We start from the raw sequence: 23,100 nt of genomic DNA, 5'->3' as shown, positions 1-23,100 counted from the left end.
GGGCAACAATTAAAATTTTTAATCGCTATTAATCGCATGACATGCTGCGATTAATCGAATTTTTACACACAAATTGTCTCTTTCCTTGAAAAAGAAGGCCTACTGCTATAGAGAAAATGCAGTAAATTTTGGTTTACAAACACTAAATCAGGGGTCTCCAACCTGCAACTCTGGAGCCACAAATGGCTCTTTGGACCTTCTACAATGCCTCTAAATATGTGGCTAAAATATATATATTTTTTTTAAATCTATTTTTCTTGTCATTAGGTTGGAAACCAGGGACTTTTCTTTTTTACTTTTCCAGATAGAAAACGTCTCTTTATTGTAATAAACCCGATCTCTCCTGACTACATCAGAAGCACCGCTGCAGCAGGGAAGGGAGACATGGACGGCATGTTTCTGTCATCAAAGCCAGCGGTCAGCAAAATAAAAAAAAATCAAATAAATTTAACATGCAATAAAAAAAAATTAAGGCGTTAATTAAGCATTAACGCTTTAATGTGCCCAGCACTAATATATATATAAACTTTGCAACATAACTAATATTAGATTTCCAGAGTTGAATAAATGACTCAAATGAGGGTGGCGTGGCTCAGCAAGGCAGAGTGGTCATCTTGTAGCCTGAGGGTTGCCGGTTCGATCCTTGGTCAAGTTGAGTTCATGTTGAGGTGTCCTTGGGCAAGACACCAAACCCCAAATTGCTCCTGTTGGGACGTGGTTACATCAGGAGCTTCCATCATCAATACATGAATGTATGTGTGGATGGGTGAATGTGATGTGTAATGTAAAGCTCTTTGGGTATCATTCTAGGTACAGCTTTCACTGTGTTGTACAGTGCATGTTTTTGTTTGAAAATGTCAGAAATAAAAAAAAAAGTGGAACACAAACGGGAGGACCTTAATGGCTCCATTATGGCACTGCTAACAACAAAGCTAGCTGAGCACAACAAGGTGCTTCTGGTGGAGGTTCTTGCTTAAGGGCTCTGTGAAATTATTTAATGCCACTTGGGACCCTTTTCTACAGCAAACAGAGTCTCTTGATTACAGTCATGAATTAGAGATTGAGTAGAGAAAGTTCTGTCCGCTTTTTTCATTTTAATTTATTTTATCTATGTATTTATCTGTGTTTATTTATTATTAATTTCTTTGGTTTTTTTTGTTTATATTTATTTCTTTTTTTGGAGTATGTATGTGTGTATGGCTGGCAGGTGACTTAAAAGGGGTGGTTTTAGGGTCTTAGCATACTGCTTTTTATTCTTCAGTTATGTCATCCTTGTATATTGCGCTCTCTGTATGCCAATGTTCAATGAATGAAGTTATAAAAAATATTAAAATTCACACTTTTAATTATAAATACGTAATAATGTAATAATCATGATTATTATTATTCTTCTAAATCGCTGAAATTGTTGTTGTAGTTGTGACTTTTTTAACTATGGTAAATGTGTTCATGCTCATTAAATCAGATCATGGAAATCAAAAATATTTAGGCATCAGTACCATCAATTTAAGAGCAAAATAAGCTTTAAAACAAAACAATTGGAGTCATGATAAATTATACTCATAATCTCTACAGATCTAAAGTTACAAATTTTACAGCCTTCTGAAGGCGAAGTATGACCCAGTGGCCATTTATTAACAGGAAGACACAGAACGCTGTGGGTCATGACAAGGCCAAAAACAAACATCATCAGCTGTACCGACTCATTGGGATTGGTCTGAGACTGACTGACACACGGAAAGCATGGGAATTCAGCGTGGTACTGTAATAGGATGCCCCCTGTGCAACAAGCCCAGTCATGAAATTTCTTCACTCCTAAATATTCCACAGTCAACTGTCAGTGGTATCATAACAAAGTGGAAGCGATTGGAAATGAAGTGGTAGGTCCCGTAAAATGACTGAGCGGTGTCTGCGGATGCTGAGGTGCACAAAGGTCAGCAACTTTCTGCAGAGTCCATTGCTGCAGACCTCCAAACTTCAAGTGGCCTCCAGATTAGTTCAAAAACAGTGTGAAGAGAGCTTCATGGAATGGGTTTCCACAGCTGAGCAGCTGCATCTAAGCCATGCATCACTTGTGCCAAGTGTAAAGTTTGGTGGAGGGATGTTTCCAGGAGCTGGGCTTGGCCTCTTAGTTCCAATGAAAGGAACTCTGAATGCTTCCGCATATCGAGTTTTTTGGACAATTCCATGCTCCCAGCAACTGTGCACCAGTGCACAAAACAGGTCCATAAAGACCTGGATGAGGAGGTCGGTGTAGATGAACTAGATTAGCCTGCACAGATTACTGACCTCTACTTGAAAGAACACCTTTTAGGTGAATTAGAGCTGAGGCTGAGAGCCAAGGTCCAACATCAGTGTCTGACCTCACAAATCTTCTGGAGGAATGTTCAAAAATTCCTGTGGACACACTACAATAGTTTTTCCTTCTTAAATTAGTATTAAACTCCAATGTGCCAGATAAATTTGCTTAGACATTTCATAGAACTTTTCTCCCTTTTTTACCCCTCAGAATCAGAATCAGACATGCTTATTAATTCCAGGCTGGGAAATTTCAGTTTCAGTGTTACAGCAGCATATATATATATATATATATATATATATATATATATATATATATATATATATATAATGGGACAATATGGAATTCAAGATATAAAAAAAGTACAGTGGCGCATGCAGAAAAAAAACATTAAGAAGTAGAGTTAACAAGTTGTGAGTCCGCAGTTTCCAACTGTTATTTATTTATTAACTGGTGGTATTGTTAATGCAAAAGTAGCTTTATTAATTTAATTTACGATTTTATCTTCTCATCTTACTGTTCTGTGGCGATACTGGTGTTACTGGTCTTGGGGTAGATCTGAAACTCTACTTTGAGATCACTTGGAAAACATTAAATTATGCATCATTGTGGACACTTTGGTTCATTTAGGAATTTTTTTTCCTGTAAATCTAGTTTCCTGAAAAAAATTTTTGAGACGGGCCCTGTTCTGGGGATGATTTTAGAAAAAAAAATAAATAAAAACAAAATCAGAATGTATACTTATATTTAGTAAAAGCTTTTACAGTTGCAGTTGTGCTTAGGGCAGCCCTTTGTGTTTGGATAAGTTCAATGAAAACTTGTTATGAAGTGTATTGAAAAATCTAACAAATCTATTTAGTATTTATTTATTCAAAACCATTGTTTTTTATTAACACAGTCATGTCTCACTTTTGGTTTTTAACAGATTATTATACGGTACGACCAAGGGACACAAAGACATGGTTCATCGGGAACAGGATGATTATACCAGGCAAGGTGAGTGTTAACACACACACATGCTAACTTGAGCAATAATACTTTAACCATTTTAATCAATAACTGTGTTTACGTGGAGAACTTTTGATCTGATCGAACGCTTGGTCAGAATAAAAATGTAAACACCTCAGCTAATCCCATCAGCCTCGATCCGAACGAATTTTCTATCCGATCCAGAGTGGTGCTTTAAACCCTTCAATGAGCCAATCCATAAGAGACAAAAACTACATCACTGCTCATTCTGATGGTTTCTGTGGATGTTTCTGATTGAACCACATTGTGGTTAAGGGACAGAATGAGGTTCAGGAAAGACCTGAAAAAGATGGCAGCAGAACAGTAAGAATGATACAGGTGTTGATGTAAATTACATATCACAGTAGTGCCGGGGGGGTCAAAAAGTGGCAGCAACTCTTTGCCACCTTCAACCTCACTTTCTCTGTCAGGTGAGCAATCTGAAATTTAAACCAAAGACCGATGTTGAGGTTTTCCTCGAGAGGATAGAAGAGCAGGAGGTTCTGCTAAGAACTTCTTATGTGGTTTTGTCAACATTTAAAACAAGTCTGAGCTGAAGCAGCTGGTCCTGGATAATTCAGCTGTCTGCAAGTGTTCAAAAACCATGTCAACGGTACAAGCACAGCAATAAATCATGATGTTGTCTGTATAAAAATAATCCAGTGCAGTTATATTTCAACCCACATTATTTACATAAATTATAAACGGTGTGTGGGCCCCAGAACAGAACCCTGTGGCACTCCAATCGGAGAAATTAAAAAGCTGGAAGAGAGACCAATGAACTGCACACACTGCTAACAGTCATAAAGATTATTAGAAAACCATCCTACTCGCTGGTCTGACCGGTGTTATTCTGACAGTAAATGCACAGAATCAGACTTTAGATATATGAATAAAAACAATTGTTTGCAACCAAAGCTATCATCAATCAATAAAAATATGGATGACTAGCGGTTGGATACAGGAGTGGAGTAGTTAACAATTCTTCAGATTTATTGTCACTCCTTAACAATTAAAATGAAATGTTTGAAAACAAAATTAACATAAAAAAATAAACTAGTTTACATATAATCAAATTACTATGTCTGCAAAAGAAAAAAGAAGAACAACTTTCCTCTAGTGGAATAAAGAACTGTTCAAAGGCAGGTGTTCAGGGTGGCACTGATGGATCAGAAATTTGAGGTGGAGACCAGGAAGACGGGTCAGGCAGAAACTGACCTAAGAAAAGAAACGAGATGTTTTTATCTGGGTTAAAACATTTCATATTCTGGATGTGATGAGAATTTTCTGCCGTCTTTGCACAGTGTGTCTCTCTTCCTCCAGAGCACATCAAACTTCTCTTTCTGTCACCTCCCAGTTGGGCTCCGGAGAGGATGAGCAGCAGGAAAAAAGGCAGAACTGTGAACCTTTTGACTGAGTAACACAGAAAGAGTGATTCACCTCCAGTGTCAGATGAATTCACCTCTGCAGTGACTTATACACACTAGAACTGCTGTAACTGCTTCACTGGGGAGGAAACTGGCCATTCTGCTCCAAACACACACCTTTTTCACATCAGTTTCACTTGACCTCCCTTTGACCTCCTTCCCCAAAGCCTGGGAGCCCAGAAGGGTGTTGCTCAGGCCAAAGGGCATGACAAGATAATCAAAGTATACGAAGGGACTATAAAAAGCTGCTTCCACTCATCTGTCTCACTGATCCCGGGAGTCTGGTTTACCATACTGGTGTACACAAAAATCTGATGAGGAGACTGAGGTAGATTCAGTAAACTAAAGAGGTTTGAAGCGTATTTGTAAGTCAGGGTGGACTGCCTGTAAAATAAAAAAGTGTATGATGAATGCTGTAGAGATCCACTGAAAGTGACCTATGGAAGCCTTGTGAAGAATAAAGAACATGGGAATATCCACATAAAAAAAAACAAAAAGGCATCATACTGGGTGCATCAGTTGTTCCCCAGCTCCACTTTCAGCAGCATCAACATTTGAGAACTAAAAAGAAAATTATTATTACTCAATCATCTCACTGCCTTATTTTAATCATTGTCCTAGCTGGAGCTTATTTAAATTTAATATAACTTATAATTAAACAGCAGCACTTGCCATTTTTTTGTCTCATCATTAAATTGAGAAAGTTTTCATATTCTTCCTGTTTATTTGTTCATTAAATCACATACTGACCAATTTTATCAATAATTTGTCATGTTTTCAAATATATTTTAAACCAGCAGACCAGTGCATCGGCTACTTTAGACAGAGCTATGCTGTCATTTACAGACACGATGTTCATGGGAATCGTTGAGGAGGTGGAGACAGAGGACAAAGGTGGACCTTGTTATGTAGGATTCAGCACAGATGTGGAGGCTACTATGGCAGCCAAATGTTATGTGTGCAGTGAAGTAGAACTGGATTGATTGTCTTGACCTTAAATGCAGATGAAAAGGCCTTAAATGCATGTAATTTACAAAGCCAGGCACCTTAACCAGCATCTTGATTAGCATATGTCTTTGGATGCAAAGTAGAGACAAAGTATATTTTGCATTCCTGCTGGAAACGCTCGGGCAGAGGCCATCGTACAGAATTAACCTCGTTTTCTCAGGTTATTTGCTTGTGGCGACAGCGACCAGGTGTGTTTGGGAAAAGGAGGAAAATGGAAAGGAGAGCAAGACTGCAGGGACTGGTCCTTAAGCTTCATATACAGTGAAAATTCAGGCTACGTGTGGTTCATTCAATGCAGACAGCAAGTTTTAAAACAAATGAACAGATATGAGGCACAACCTCAACAAATAAACAGGCCCCTGACAGGACCTTGGGACACATAAACAGGGGAGGGGGGTGAGGGGCAGGGCTGGGGTACACTTCCTGTGAACGCAAGTGTACAGGTCAATGTTCCTCTACGTTTGTGTATATACTTGCTGCAAATGACAGAAACACAACTCACCACAAGGGGGAGTACACAGCACTGGTTCACATAAGTGCCTCTAGCGTTTAAGCCAATTGCATCTTGCTCACGCAACACGCTGCCTTGCGTCAACTCAAGCGTCCTACATGACAAACGAACACACAGAAGGCGTGGCAGCCATGATACGTATGCAGACGCGTCGCATATCCCAGCTACCTAACCATAAGTTATGAACGCAGATACAAAAGAAAAAGTAGCAAAAACATAAATGATAAAATATGTTGTTTAAAAAGTTCAGGATGTGGATTTTACCCCACAAACCATTTCTGGTCTTTGTTTAGTTTATTTATTTTTATGAGACTAATTTATTTTATTTGCTTTTATTAACTCTTATTTAGGTATTTCTTTTATATCATTTACTTATTATTTGTCTATATATTAATCATTATTAATGTAATTAATATTTAGATGTAGTTTATTTTCTGCCACTCTTTTTTATTTTCTCCCTTTTTTTTTTCATTGTCATATTTTGGTTTTCAATAATTGTAAATAAATTCAGGCGATAAGGGGTTACAGCACTTTTGTCTCTGTAGCTTCTCTTGGTTTGTGGACATTTGTTGTTTTTTTTATACATGAGGATGTGTCAGAAGCAATAAAAGTTAAGGGATAAGAAAGGCGAAGCATGGAGTTTGTATTGTTTAGTCTCTCAGACTTTATCCAGTCCTGAAACCTTCACGTGTTTCTTTGGCAGGTCAACATTTCAGTCTTCGTCAGCTGGGGATCTGTGAGCCCCCCCCACGTCGCCTGGCCTTCTGTTCTGACATCGGCCTTCCCCACCGTGGCTTCTCGGTTGGTACGGCCCAGGATGTAGATGCAGACAGCCCGGCTGTCATGTCACCGGAGCGGGCCATGCGGCTGTGGGGCCGGGGGGGTCTGGGTAAATCTTCTGGGAAGAGTTCCTGCCTGTCCAGCCGCTCCAACTCAGTACTGACTCTAACGGACACAGAGCATGAAAACAAGTCAGATAGCGACAACGGTAGGACGTCTCTTTGTGTTTTCTCCATTTCACTTGTTGTTTTCCATGATATTAAAAAAAAAAGATCTTGTGGTCTCTTCATGGTAAAATTTGCTAATTACAACCTCAAGTGAACATCATTCACCATGCCATCATTTATTTAATAAAAAGAATAGACTAAAGAGCACAATGCCAAGCACGAAGGGCGTCAGCACTGATCTTAGGGAAGCAGCTGTTGTTGCCCATCAGTCTGGGAAGGTTATCATTTGAAGCGAGACTGACTGAAGCCTGAAAACACTGAAGGCAGTTTCTGATCTTCCCAGGAGAAACGGACTACATCTCAGACTCTCTGGATTATCATATCCCATGTAAAGTTCATGACCGGAGAATTAGAAAAGGATCGCTCGTGTACTGCCTGCTTGGAAAGACCCGTTTTAACAAAGCTTCACTTTTAGACCTTAACCCTTTGAAATGTTGTGGTGGGGCCTGAAAACCTCAGGAAAGTGCAGCTGTAATGAGGAGTGAGCTAAAATCCTTCCTCTGCGATATAACAGGCTAGAACAGAATACAGCTTTATTGTCATTGCAACAAAAGTGCAACGAAATGACAAAAATCATCTGGTGGTTCTATAGACGGGTGCTGTGTGCTTAGTTTTCCACAAACTGCTTCTACTTTTTGGTTTTTCTTAGAGAAATATGTGATGAACAGTATGCGTGTCTGTCCATCTGAGGGTGGCTGTGTCCTCCGGTCGGGAATCTCTGGTGCTGTTTTATGGGATCTGTTGGAGCGTATTTAACTACCACTGGCACCACTGTTGCCTTGGTTCCCCACTGCTTTTTCAACTTCCAAGTTTTTGTTATTTTTCCAGTTTCTCGTGTTTCTTCTTGATGTTGCTGCCTGCTGCATAGGTCCATGCTGTCCTCATTTGGGGTTTGTTAACCTTTGTCCAGTAATGTGCACATATTTCTGTATTTAACTATTTAATTTTATTTTATTGTGATTGTAAAAGGCAGCAAAATACTAAATTAGCTGCTAATGATTTAATTATCTAGTCCACTTTAGCTGCCTTGTCCTTTTTTGAAACAATGTTTATCTAATTATTTTTTAGGATGTGTGTTTGCTGTGTGCAGGAAGCCTATTCATTATCCTCAAGGTAGTTTTCCCAAACAGGTGTGAACATATTCTCAAGAAGGAGTTTGTTTATGATTTCACCCCCTCACAATAGGCACACATATAATGAAATACACAATGTTTTCATTAAACCAGATACACACACACACATACACACATGTTTTCATTAAGAATGCAGTGTTGTAATTAACAGTGAGATAAACTGCTGAGCCAATGTATTTCCTATATTAAGTTTAATCATGTTTTTATTAAATGACACAATGCTGTGGATGTCAGTGCTCTGGAGGAAAGTCTGCATATCTAAAAATGAGTAGTCGTCAAGTTTTCAAAGGCTAATTGACTTTTTAAAGTACAGCGGCGTATCTGAGTGTGTGTGAGTGTGTGTGTCTTATTTTGAAGCCTTGCAAGAAGTATGCTTCCACACTTGCTCTCAGTTGTTTGTAGAATAAGTGTTGAGAAGAAGAGGCTTAAATATGAAAACACTTACTGAGGACTCAGCTGTGGCTGAAGAGGAAAAAACAGTTTTCTGTTCATTTTATTTAAACTGGAACTTTAATTCTTCACTATTCCAGTCTATGTGTTGGACACATGGTAAACGTGTGACACTGTACTCCATCAACAACCCGGTGGTGGAAACCTTCCTCAGAGGTTTTGCTCCACATCGACATGACAGCATCATACAGTTGCTGCAGGTTTGTCGGCGCATCCATGATGAGCATCTCTGGTTCCACTACATCCCAAAGCTGCTCTACTGGATCAAGATCTGGGGCCTCATCTATAAAGCTGGCATTCAAACAATAACCGGCGTAACCAGCAATTCTAGTCAACTTCTGGGATTCATAAAAACCACACTTGGTTGGAGAACTTTCCTACCGCCACAGCATTTCTGACCCTGCCATATGCACAAAATCTGGAGAAACAGGAAACGGCGACACCAACGGTGCAGAATTAAACCAGAGATGATGTGAAATGTGAGACATTTGTTCAATATCAAATATTACCTTTCATACCACATGTTCTATATTAAAGCAAAAATGAATAAAGAAGCACATTTGATACTGATACCATTGGGAGTGCATGCTCACACACAAACACACACACACACACACACATAAAAAAATCTGGATTTATGAGAGAACCAGATGTTTGTTATTAATTAGAACCTCAACTGGTAAAACATGTTCTGTCATTGTAAAACAAAACTTCCATGTTACAAAATCCATTCAGGCTGAAGAAGGCGACGGTCTGCTGCCAGCATGTGCATCTCCTGCAGCTCCTTGTCCACCTGGTTAATAGCGTGGATGGTGTCTCTCTGCACCTGCACGACTTCCTCTGAGGACACGGCTGCTGCAGTGCTGGGTGGAGTCTCAGGCCTCACCCTCTCCACCCACAACTGCAGCCACGCCCACCCAACTGGAACACCCAGGAACTAGAAAGAAATATATTTAACACTAAATAAAGTGCTAGCAGTCTCAGATGTTTCTGTACATGTTTATTTTCTAAATGAAAAGAAAGGAATAAATGAGCTGCATCCTCCTCTCTGACGCGGCGTTGGCAGCATCTGCCACCTGCCTAGTATCTGAATGTGGAGCTGAAATGGAGACTCATCAGACCAGGCAACGTTTCTCCACCTTCTATTGTCCAGTGTTGGTGAGTTTGTGTGAACTTTAGCCTCAGTTGTAGTGGTCTTCCGCTGCTGTAGCCCATCTGCTTCCAGGCTGGATGTGTTGTATGTTCAGAGATGCTGTTCTGCAGACCTTGGTAGGAACCAGTGCTGATTGGACTTCCTGTTGTCTTTCTATTATCTCTAACCAGTCTGCCCCATTCTCCTCTGACCTCTGACATCAACCAGACATTCTGGTCCAGACAACTGCTGCTCGCTGAATATTTGCTCTTCTTCATACATTCTCTGGAAACCCATTGAGCAGTTTTGTCTGACATATATTTCTGTCTGTGAAGTTAAACCTTTATATGGAACATGGACAGAGTCATCCTGTGTCTGTGATCAAGCCAGTGGCAGACTCTTAGTAAGTCACATTCAGTAATATTTTCTGTTTTATGGTTTGTTAACCAGATTCTCTCTTTCTCATCAGGGTGCTCATGATCCCTTTCATGAAATTTCGTAGTTAAATAGATATAAAGCTCCAAAGTTAGATAATTTTGTCCAGGTTTCAAGTATAACTCTACAGTCCCATCCAAGCTATCCCCATCAAGGTAATGTCCATCTGTTTAAGTCTGGGATTTAAAACGGCTGTTCACAAACCAAATTTGTCTAAGTTTACAATTTATGTGATTTACCTCCCTTTGCAAAGGAGAAGTTAAAAAATAAATAAATAAATAAAAAAAGGAAGAAATTGTCTTCTGTTGAAGCTGGACTTCAGGTATAACTTTGCATACTTTGAGGGAAGAAAAGGTGCAACAATTCACAAGCAAGTCAATGGAAAGTTGAGGATGAAGGCAGAACAAGAAAAGAGAGAAGCCTCTAGGTATCTTTTTCTCTCCTGAGAGGAAATATTAGACCATAGACGTCTGGCCGACTCCCCAGTGGACACACACCTAAATATGCACATACACACTGCCAGATAAACACTGGCATGGTGTCTGGAGCGTTGGGTGCCCAGCTGCTGCACACCCAGATACCTGATACCGATGATCTCAACGACAGGGCCAGAAAAATAAACATACATTTACTAATAGAAGTGTGTCTGTTTAAAATGTCATCAGAAGGAAACAGTGCCTGGATTTCACATCTGTAAAGAATTAGAATAAGCAGTACGACTCAGTGGATATTTCTGTTAATCTCAAACATTGGAGCAAATCTAATAATAATAATAATTTCAACAAAATTCAGCATGCTGTTCAGGATTTTATTTGTTCCTGTTTGTTTCTGTTTTATTTGTCAGTAACTTGTAATATATCACCTGACGATAACCGAGCTTTTTCAGTAAATGATCTGGTTTGTGGTGTGTAAAGATAAACAGCAGAGCAGTAGTAGCAGAAACAACAGCAGAGGCCTCATTTATAAAACTGTGCGTAGGATTCTGACTAAAAGTGTACATGCGCCCAAAAGTCAAAGTTTGTGGGCGCCAAAAACTATTCAGATTCATGAAAGCAGGCATACACACAGGTGTATTTTTTTCCCCTTAAGTCACACTCTTCCTGAAAGTTTGCACAGGTAAAATTGGCTCATATCCCACTCCCAACACACCCACATTCTACCATAAATGGTCAATGCACAATACCTTATGTTTATTAATAAGCCAGCTGATGTGTGGCATTTTAAGCTTAAACATGGCAACCGAGAAGACAAGAAAACACAATTTGTTGAGGTGCTTGTTGGTGAGGTGGAGGCTCACAAAAACATATTATTTGGGGATCACAGCAGTGGAATCACAAATTAACGAAAGGTTGTAGGAATGGCCAGCTGAGCACAAGCACATGGCGCACCTGGAAGTGGGCAGGTGCTGATGGACACCGTCCTGCAAACGCAAAGAGACACAATCAAGTCAAGGAAGTCCGGATTGAAATGCAACAAATCCGTGAAGTGATGTGTGGCATTTTATCTGAATTCTTTAGCTAGTTAAAAGAACTGCATGACACCTTCATGCAGCCTAGCTCCCCCAAACTCCATGTCGGATAGGGGGCCATGCATCAAGGTCCTCACGGTGAGGGGAGGGAGGCCGGGTGGAAAACAAATGGCATTCATCAGTGCGACGTTGTGCAGGACACCACATGCCATGGTTATTCTGCACACCTTTTTGGGTGCGTCACACTTTCACTTGTTCTTTTACTGACTGGTACATGTTCTACAGCCATTTAGCAGACACTTTTCTCCAAAGCGACTTACATCTGAAGGGGGTTAGGGTCTTGCCTAAGGACCCAACTGGAAGATGTTCGTCCCCGGTGGGACTCGAACTCTCGCATGGGAGACGGACGCCCCGCCAACTGAGCTATCCAGCCTAGTTAATGTAACTGTAATGTACATGTTGGGATGACTTCTTCAGAAAGATGTCTGCGAGACACCGCGTTGTCTGGCATGGCCTGGTTCCTCCTGCTGCGTCTCTGTAACGCCAGTGACTCCCAAGAGTATTAATGTGCTTTTTGATTCACTTTTTCAAACTGCTTTAATATAGAGTGTGAAAGGTAATATTTGACTGTCTCACATTTCACATCATCTCTGGTTTTATTCTGTGCCGTTGGTGTCACAGTTTCCCGTTTCTCCAGATTTTGAGCGTACGGCAGGGTCAGAAATGCCGTGGAGGTAGGAACTAGAATTGCTGGCTACGCCGGTTTTTGTACGTATGCCAGCTTTAGAAAATGAGGCCCTGAGCTCCTCTTTGCCAACTAGTTTACTCCTCTATGTGTCAACATAACACTTAATCCATTTATCATCTCTAAGCTGCTTAACACTGTAACCTCAACTCACACACACACATTAGCTTACACACTTTAACTCACACATGCTAGCTCCCACACATACTAACACACACACGCCAACTCTCACACATATTCACACATGGTAACTCACACACACATTAGCTTTCAAGCAGAATTGACGTGTGTATTGAATAAATATTAATAACTTCAGACTGCTTTGACATTTCATGTAATAATGCACAGATTTTTTTATTATTATCATTGCTTATTTAGCTTTTAATGTTTAGCATTTTACACTCAGCCCATTTGAAGATGAAGATGAAATTCTGATGCAGACACAGAGTTTCTGCATTATTTTAGCATTATTTTTTTTCTTTTCAGACACACATAGAACTTTCTGCTCACTGGTTGATCTTTGGCTGCTCCTGATTGGACGTTACTGTCAATCTAAGCTTTCTGATTGGTGGAAAGTGTGACAGGAAGTGGCTCCATCATCATGTCCAGGTCTAAATAGAGGTCTCTTAGCAACATAGTAGTGATAGTGATGTTTTTATGATGAAATGTGATAAATAATGCTGTTATCATGTATCACTGTGGATTTACCAGATAGAGTCTCTGAATAAACACTACATTTAGTGGCTCTTCCTGGATGGGATATAAATGCCTGGAAAACTTCTGTAGCTCACCTGAAGGGGAAGCTATCCATCACTATTTACCCCACAGAGCTACCACTCCTGAGACACTGGTGATGATAGACGAGATAGACCTCAGGGGGGCCTGATAATAGTGGAGTTTCAAGGGTTTATTTCCCGGTCTAGACCTACAAACAGGAACTTCTGTGATAGAAAATGAGAAATGATGGACACATCTCTTGTCCATAGCTATGTTCACATGGACAAAATTTCAACTATCTGAAACCAGTCAAACCAGAGATTCCAGCTGAGACGTTTACATGGAGAAAAAATGATCCGGTCAGCTGTGTGATGACATGATAGAAAGATTTAATGCATACTGATTCTGAAAACGTTTTCCTTTAACTTTTGAACCTTTTGACTGTCAGGATGCTCATTAATCCTAAACTATTTCAGTTTCCAACTAAAGCTTTGTATCCACCACAGTCCACTTCTGTGTTGCTGCCGCTATTTTTTAAGTCTTCCCTGAAACTAATCACATCAGGTAACCCCAATGTGGTTCAAGCATGCTCAGAAACAACATGCACCACAGAAACCATCAAAGTGGGGACATCACCTCAAAGAGAGGATAAAAGAAGAAGAAAGTCACAAGTGGTCTTCAGGTTATTTTTGCCATGATATCTGTAATGTTGATGGCTGGTCAGTCAGCTCTTCTTCTGTTTCACAGATAGTGAAACAGAAGAAGTTTAGTGCGGTGCTCCTGGGACCACCAGGCCCTTACAGAGAGTTTCATACCATCCCCTAATTAGACAGTTTCTATCGCCTTTCTTCTAAACTCAAACACATTCATCCAGGAAAGAGGTAGGCCAATACCGATGGTAGCATCGGAAATACTCAACCATCCTGCCAAAAGTAAGGGGACCTGATCTTCAACTATTTCTATCTAAACACCATCCGATATCACAGAAAGGGAATCATAATTTTTTCTCTGTCCAACCCCACCACACACACAGGAAGTTACACAGTCCTGCATGGCGAAGAGAAGCAGGTTCATGTGTGTCACTATTATACTAACATTTAGCATTAGCGTTATGTTAGCAATTTGGCATTATTACTGGTTAGAAAATCCCGAAACAGTGATATGCCTCATATGCAGGGCTGATGTTTCCAGAGGCGGCTTTAATGCTTCCAGCTTTAACACCAGGAACCTGATAAAGCATCTGGGTTGTCACTGCGTTAAAAAGCACAAGGAGTTTGTTGTCTTAAAGGAAAAGTGCAACAAACTGCCGCAACAACAAACAAACAAATGCTTTTAAAAACACAAGAAAAAAAAAAGCCAGAAAGCCGCCACAATAACACGTTTTAGAATTTATTGTTCTGTCTGACCCACCCCTGTCTGACCTAGAAAACATTCATTGTATGTCCAATCTCAAGATTTTCCTAATAGAAATTCTTTAAATTGAGTTTATTTAGTCAATAATTAAAAACAACTCTGAGGCAACCATTGTTTTCATGTGTTAATTGATGTTAATAACCTAAGCTAGGAAACTGAATGATAGTAACAATATTATACATCAAAGTCTATAATGAATATAATTTATTTAAAAATTTTAAACTGGTATTTCTCCAGTCTCTCGTGTTCCTTTTCCTGATATATTCTATCGTTGAGGATGGCTACATCCATCACTTCAGCTTTGCTGCTTATCCATCATCACAATGTCCAGCTGGTTGGCCACCACCATTTTGTTGGTCTTTATCTGGAAGTCCCACAGGATCTTAGCCTTCTCACTCTCTTCCACCTCGGGAAGTGTTTCCACCTCTCAAGGTGGACACACTTTGGGAGATAAATAAATAAATAAATAAATACAGACAGACAGACAGACAGAGAGACAGACAGAAAGACAGACAGACAGACAAATAGATATGTCCATCAAATATCAAATCTCATTTAAAATGGATTTTGGAAACTATGGATGCCGTGTCCTGTAGGCAAACAACTATTCTCAGCGTGACCAGTTAGCCTAACATGCATGTTTCTGGAGGAAGACGGAGTACCCAGAGAACGCATGTGTTTGAACTCCTCCCCAGTCGAGGCTTGTTCTAGTGACCTCCTTGCTGTTAGGCCGTAGTGCTAACCACCACACCACTGTTCAGTTATAGGACAGCTCTGTCTGTCATCCTGTTGAGTTTCTGGGTGTCATAAGGCTAAAAATATACAGATTTTTAAATAGGATATTGGGATATTCATAACTCTCTTTTTTTTTTTATCAGATTAAAGCTGTGTCCAGTTAAGCTAAACAGTTAGGCTAAGTATGCAGAGTTACAGATAATACACAGGGTTAATAATGATTCCTTGAACCTTGAATGAAAGTTATTGTGCATTAAATAAAGATTTATGTCACCTCAGAATCTAGAAGATCTGAGATTCTAATCTTGCTTTTTTTATCTGTTCAGCTGATGCCCGGAAATTCGTCAGATGTTGTTTTTCGAAGGAAGCAGCTTCAAACATTTTTAAATTCATACTGCTGAGTTCTTACCTTTTAATGAGTAAATCCTAAAACCAGCACCCTCTTCTTTGAAACAAAGCTCATTTGAAATGATCTGAGACAAAGTGGAAACCTGGATGAAAATGTGAACTAGTTTCTGGAAAGCATGGACAACGTGTCCTGCAGACTAAAGAGGAGAGGGAGCATCCAGCTTGTTATCAGTGGACAGGTGAAAAGCTGCATCTCTGATGGTATGGGGTTGCATTAGTGCCTATGGCGTGGGCAGCTTCCACATCTGTGAAACTCCATCAATGCTGAAAAGAACATGGAGGTTTTAGAGCAACATCTGCTCCCATCCAGACAACGTCTCTTTCAGGGAAGGCCTTGCAGATTTCAGCAGGACAATGCTGAACCACATCCTGCATCCATCACAGCAGCATGGCTTCACAGGAGAAGAGTCCGGCTACTGAACTGGCCTGCCTGCAGTCCAGAGCTGTCACCGATACACAGCATCTGGAGAATCATGGAAGTAGAAATCCAGCAACCAAGGTCCAGGACTGTAGAGCAGCTAGAATCCTGCATCTGACCAGAATGGGAAAACATTCCTCTCCTAAAACTCCAGCAACTGATCTCTTCATTTCCCAAATGTTTCCAGACAGTTGTTAGAAGAAGAGGGGATGCTACACCATGCTGAACCCTGGAACTACTTTTTTTTAGAGATGGGGATTGTTTTACAATAATACTAAATTGTTCAAGCCTCGAATTTAGAGATCCAAAATGTCTTTGTTTCAAAAATCAACTTCATTTTTTTGTATATGACTGACCTTATAATGTATTTTAAAGCTACTTAATTAACCAAAGAAAAACATGAATCAATTTAACAAATTAAATGAAAACTTGGGTTGAATGCTCAACTAATACCAGGAATCAAGATGTTTAGTTTTAAAACATTAAGTCTCATTTAATTCTGAAGTTTCAAGTTTTTTTTTTTTGTCATTTAATGTACTTGAGAAGTGGTCTGTATAAGGCCAACCTGGTCCAGTATGTGTCAGATGAAGAAAGAAGCTTGTAATACATTATTCTTGTGACCATGTGTTGTGTGAGTGCGTGTGTGAGTGTGTGTGTGTGTGTGTGTGTGTGTGGTTTCAGAGGTATTTAAAGTATTCAAGGTGAGAACTGAGATCGGATATCAAACAGATTAGACTGAGATTGGGTTTCATATCTATCACACTGTTCTCGGAGCATTGACGAAATGTCAAGTCCGAATTTTAAGCATGCAGACACACTGTTTTTCCTGCACACACACACACAGCATCTTCCAGCCACCTCTTCTGTCTTCTGTCTGCTACCTGTTTTTTCCTCTTGCATTGTTATCCCATGTCTTTGATTCCTTCTTTTTATCTACCTCTTTCTCACATACACTCCCTCATGCACACACACACATACACACATTAGTCATTAGTATGTGGTGCTGTGTGATAGCTGGATCAATAGCAGTGCTGTTCTTACAGGATCATTTGGCCTCTGAAGCAAATGCTCTGACAGGCACTACATCATAAGGACATTACCACCAGCCTGTCTTCTTTTACCTTCTCCTCTGTTTTCTCAAGCCTTCATTCGTTTATTTCTTTTTCTTTCTTTGTCCTTGCTGATCTTTTTCTCACGAAGACAGTGCCACTGTGCCCTCTCTTTCTAGTCTCCATCCTGCTTCCTATCAGTAGCTGTTTATGATGTGAGCTGTAGAAATTATGTCCAGCTCAACAGATTTCAATTTTTTCTTCATTTTCTCTGCAATCAACATCAGTAAACAGACTCAAGTCTTCAAGACCAAATAAAGAAGAGTAAAGAAAATAAAAAATCCGTTGGCAGTTGGTTTGTCTGGAGCTCTGGACGTATTTAGAAGATAAACTATGAAAATGGTCATTTATAACAAGAATTACATGTTAATTTATCTGATCCATTTATTAATGTCTGGCTTTTTTATTACTTTGCAGTGCAGGGAAGGAGTTAATTTTCCTTAAATGTCTTACATATGTTACACGATCTTCTAAAATATTTCCCAAAGTGAATATCTCTGCAAACGTCAGAGATATCTTTTCCTGTCCGTGCGTACAACAAAGATGCATCTTTTTTATGGCTCAGTGACGCAATCTCCCCAGAGCCCATTCACAACACTGGCTGTCAATGTTCACACAAGTGTTGTGTTACACGCTTTGTTTCAATAAAGTTAAAAGAAAACAATGAACACCAGACCAAATAATCAATTAGCTTCAGAACAGGAGAAGGAATACCATGACAGAAAAAAGACAAAGGTGAAGCTGGACGTGGTGCTACATGTCCATCTTTCCAGCTACAACTACTGCAATCATAGCCTCTGCTCCCATTTAATGACATCCCATTATGAAATTCACTCAGTTGCCTGAATTTATTGTTGATGTCTGACCTGTTTTACCTGGAAATGCACACTTTTCTGGTAAAGTGCCATCTACTTTTTTTTTTTTAAACTTAATGGTTAAGTGTAAAGGTTTGTGGGAAGACAGGCAGGAACCAGGAAGGAGCAGACAGTGGATACTGTAAAGCTGTAACAAGTTTATTTTTGGGTGGTTACAGAGTCCTTGAAAGTTACTGAGGCAGAGGGTGGTGGCAGGGCAGCAGGCCAGAATGAATAGCTTGTGGTTGGTCCTTCCACCTGGAAAAACAGCATTCCTTTGTAGGGTAGGTAAACAAGACAAAAACTGTTACGAATGAGACGGTATACAAAACTCAATAAATGTCTTAATGGCCGGAGTTGAACCACTAGGGTAAGGCAACGATCTGGTGACGAGTAGACTGCAGACTGGCTCTTAAGTAGCTTGGTAAGGCCAGACAGGTGAGGAGAATCTCCAATTAACACCACCACCATGCCCAGTATGATCTCTGAATTACAAGGTACAAACACAATACATGACGACATAAGAAAAACACAATCCTGACAGTACCCCCCTCTCAACGGGAGCCCCCTGGCGACCCAGGTCATCCCTGTTCCAGGATAAAAAGAAATATCTCTGTCTAAAAAGATGAGTTCACTTCTTATTTATACATAGATAATGAACAGAAGAGGACCGAACACAGAACCCTGGAGTACACCAGCATAGAGGGGGTGACTGAGTTGGAGAGATATGATTAAAATGGGTCCAGGTGTCAGCTAATACAGAGGTGCCCAATGAGGATGATGAGCTGGTGTGGAAGGTTGCAACCAGTCAAGGAGGATGCACCAGGAAATTATTTGTGCTTTCAAGTCCACATGTACCAACATGATTAAAGTTTTGTTGTTGTTTTTTTGTTTGTTTGTTTGTTTGTTTTGTTTTGTTTTGTTTTTTGTTGTTGTTGTTTTTGTTTGTTTTTTTAACAAACAAAAAAACAAAGTGGTTTCCTGCTTCAAGCCTTATATATGTTTCACTCTGCTCTGGTCTTTTTTGATGGTATAAAACCAGCAAAATCAAGTCTTTTTTCTGCTAATTTGATTTTGTTGTTGTTGTTTATTCAGCTTATTTAATGCAAACATCAAAATTCCATAAAAATTCAGCTCATACATAAAACTCTCCCCACTCTCTGAGATCCTTCCTTATGATGAAACAGACCATCATTCTCAGTGTATGTCCATCCTTTCATTTAGATTAACCAGCCCTGATAAGAGTTTTTATTTAAAGAAAAAAAAACTGTGTTTTAGTGCTGACACAGCTGTATCACTGCTTCACCCCCTGTGACTACTAAGCTTCAATACCTTACCATAACCATGGAGAATACTATCATTTAGAGCTGTGTGATACATCAGCAACTCTGGTACCATCGTGGAACATCAGTCCTACCTGAGATGATTAAATGCTCTACAGGGGGAGTTGGAAAACAAAGTGCTTATTATATATGAGGGACAGGTTTGTGTGTGCGTGTGTGAGTGTGTGTGTGTTTATGTTCATCAACTATACTTTCTTCTGAGGTAATGACTTTAAAAGATTCACAATTTATTCTGGTGTAATAAACTGAAAGATGAGCTGTACTTTACCAACCGTACCACAGCATCCCGACCAGAACTTCACCAGAACATTTCCGAATCTGTTTCAGTCTGAAGATGATACCTAACCAGAGATGAGACTAGTTCAACCTGACACTCCTAAAGGGAAAACGAGTCAACCCGCTTTAAGATCAAGTTTCAAACAGATTTCTGATCGTTTTATATTGATGAAAGCTAAGTGGTAAAAAGACAATAATGTAGTTGGTTATTATGCTATTTGGTTGCTTATTAGCTTAACATGAAAGCCTTTGAAAATGTAAAAGCTGCAACAAGCAAGCTAATAATACATGAATAAGACTGTATTTCTCAGAAATACAAGATTTTTGTTGGAGGTTTTAAGCATTTTGCTAAGTAAATTTAGGTGTAATTACATTATCACAGTTTATTATGTTATTGGCTTTATTACATAAAAATTTGCCAAAATGATTACATTGCTGGTTGCTACAGGGTGAGTCCAAAGCACAACAACTACATAAGGAAAGTAAACAGCAATGATCGTCAGTTGTTCTCCATCCACCTCCTTCTGTCTCTCACATATACATTCAGGACTTCCCACAAGTGGCTAGAAGGCAAGTGATGGTGTGTGTGACCTCAGCATATGGCTGATGCTGAGAAACTTCACATACCCACACATACACAGCTTTATTTTCCTCGTATTTTCATCTCTCTTTGTTATGTTAAAATTCACACTCCCACCTCGCCTTGGCCGTCCTTTATGGTGTCATACGGCTTCTAGGAAAAGTGATGATGATGCTAACAACGGCAGCAAGTTGAATGTGTGTGTGTGTGTGTGTGTGTGTGTGTGTGTGTGTGTGTGTGTGTGTGTGTGTGTGTGTGTGTGTGTGTGTGTGTGTGTCTGTGCTGGCAGGCCCGTTGAGTGGGAGGACCAGTCTGTCTGTGGACCCAGCCTACAGATTGGTTTTAGATTCTCTGATAGCTCTGCTGTAACAGAACAACACCACATAAATCAGAGTTTAACTTATCTATGGTCACTTTTTCTTTTTTCAATTTATTTACTTAATGTTAACCAAAAGAGTGATAAAAGTAGGATATTATCCTAACAATAGTATGTTTTGCTTCAATGATCTTAAATAAATGATGTCAGCTGTAAATATTATTATAAAAAAAAGCAAAAACTTTGCAGTTAAACCTCTTATATGTTCTTTTATGATGCTTGTTCAGAAATTAATTTTTTTTTTCATGTTCCCATGGCAACATTGCCTGATAACTGCATTTCATGGAGTGCAGAGGATATGTTCAGATATTTCCACATGAAGAATTGACTCTGGTCTTTTGAAGAGAAGAACATTAAGAAAATTAATGAAAGGAGAAAGAACACTACTGGCATGCTAGGAAAATCCCATCTAACAGTGGAAATTTGAGATAGACGGCAACAACCATCAGGTGCGGAACAGAGATAAAGGTTTAAGGCTATAATTTCATCCTGTCCATATCTTACAAAGATAGGGCTCAAATGTCAAACTGTAGTTAGTCCCTCTGGTTTTCGTTGGCACCAGAAACTTTTTATAGATCTCTGTAGATGGGCGAGATAACAGCAAGGATAAAAAGGAAGACAGAGCTGAATATGATAGTTTCTCTGAAGACCGCCATAGAACCAAGGTCCACCTGGACAAAATCTTACCCAGCAAATAATGAACCCACTTTGTTTCCATTTCATTAAGACCTCAGGAACTTCTGCCAACTTAAGTACATAATAAGTACATAATATGTCTCTTTAAAGACTTCAAAAGAAGCACATACATGAACACACACACATAAAATCCCAGCAGAGACGTTTCAAGTAAAACCTATAGCCTGAAGTTGATGAAAAGAAGCTGAACTTCTTACTGATTTAAACTACAGATCCACTCATTTACTCATCTATGATGGACGAATGGATGGATGGATGGATGGATGGATGGATGGATGGATGGATGGATGGACAGATGGATGGACGAATGGACGGATGGAAGGATGGATGGATGGATTCTTTATTAGTAAAATAAAAACAAAGAAACAGAATAAAAGAAAAGAAAATCCATCATATTGACATGCTAAATGAAGTGAAACAGAACTCACCCATGGAGCGTCACTTTCTAAACACCTTTATGTTCTAATAATTCCCTACAATATAAATTCCTCATAATAATGGTATTTATTGTATATATTTTATATTTTGTCTAATTCTGTAATGTTTAAAATATCATAGTCTGGTATAAATACGCCTGTTGGCAGGTGGATTCATACCCAGTGGTGAAAGTAAGCCGGTACGGTCCGGTACTGGTGGTACCGGACCGTACCGGCCAGAACCAGGACTGCACTCTGGGTCAGACAAAGATCCATTAGCAACATGCAGTTTTGAAATCTACTTTGTGTTTAAAAATGCCTTCATTCCGAATTGTTTCAGAACTGTCAGTGATGGTTTGGTCCATACTGGACAGAGCCTCGACCGGGCATCTCCCTCTCTTCCCCCAGGCTCCTGCCCCCCTCGGCCTCGGACAGAGCCCAGTGGCCTCCTCTGCGCCCAGCCTTCGAAATGTGAACCACGTTATGTCTTAACATTCATTGCTGAATGCTCTGATTAAAATAAGTAGGACAGGAAGCCGATGTGTTTCATGGTTTGTTTGTTTTTTTTGTTTTGTTTTGTTTTTGTTTTTTTTTGTTTTTTTCCCTCCAGTTTTTCAATTTTAACAGCACTGAACAAAAGTGCCGGAGATTTCTCTGCGCGACATAACGATTGCTATGGGGATCAGTGCGTTTGATTTAATGCACTGGGACATTTTCCACAATTGGTCAACAGACGTCAAGAGACGTCGCTTGCGCCAGAACAAGACGAACAATAAATTGCACCACCAAAATTCCACACATTCTTGTGGTTGGATAAATCACTTTCAACAAAATTTAAACATCTACCAGTAATCATCTACAGACATTTTCAATAAAAATGTTTTTGCTCGTGGCTTCATGAGCTGTTCTTAGAGACCTGTACTCTACATTTTATTAATGTTCCAATTAAAATAAATAGTTTAACATATTGTTAAGTGTTTTTATTTTTCCCCTTCTCCATATGCCTACATGTAGCCTACAGTAAAATACTGAAATGCTTTTATTTGTTTCAGATTTGAGTTTGTTATTTTAAAATTCATAAAGTGAGAGAGAAGGTTTTTGAAATAGCACCGGCAAGAATTTAAAACTACTTTCCC

At 39.6% G+C, this 23,100-nt stretch overlaps 1 protein-coding gene and 1 long non-coding RNA gene across 6 annotated transcripts in view; one reads left to right on the top strand and one right to left on the bottom strand.

Annotated features, from left to right (window-relative positions):
• Nucleotides 1-23,100, top strand: part of LOC121638221 (teneurin-3-like) — a 226,750-nt gene that overhangs the window by 48,142 nt on the left and 155,508 nt on the right. For all 5 annotated transcript variants that reach the window (XM_041982854.1, XM_041982853.1, XM_041982851.1 and 2 more), the window contains exons 4-5: nt 3,225-3,295; nt 6,957-7,241. In XM_041982854.1, coding sequence (XP_041838788.1) covers nt 3,225-3,295; nt 6,957-7,241 — 356 coding nt within the window. The remainder of the gene's footprint in view (nt 1-3,224; nt 3,296-6,956; nt 7,242-23,100) is intronic.
• LOC121638222 lies at nt 96-22,704 on the bottom strand. Its single transcript, XR_006009997.1, has 3 exons — nt 22,628-22,704; nt 12,768-12,772; nt 96-105 (listed from the first exon to the last, which is right to left on the bottom strand). It is a non-coding gene; the product is annotated as an uncharacterized LOC121638222 (long non-coding RNA).

The sequence above is a fragment of the Melanotaenia boesemani genome, chromosome 4, assembly GCF_017639745.1.
Source record: "Melanotaenia boesemani isolate fMelBoe1 chromosome 4, fMelBoe1.pri, whole genome shotgun sequence".
Taxonomy (NCBI): Eukaryota; Metazoa; Chordata; class Actinopteri; order Atheriniformes; family Melanotaeniidae; genus Melanotaenia; species Melanotaenia boesemani.
Note: the sequence above shows the minus strand (reverse complement) of the source record. Positions and strands in the feature narration are given on the sequence as shown.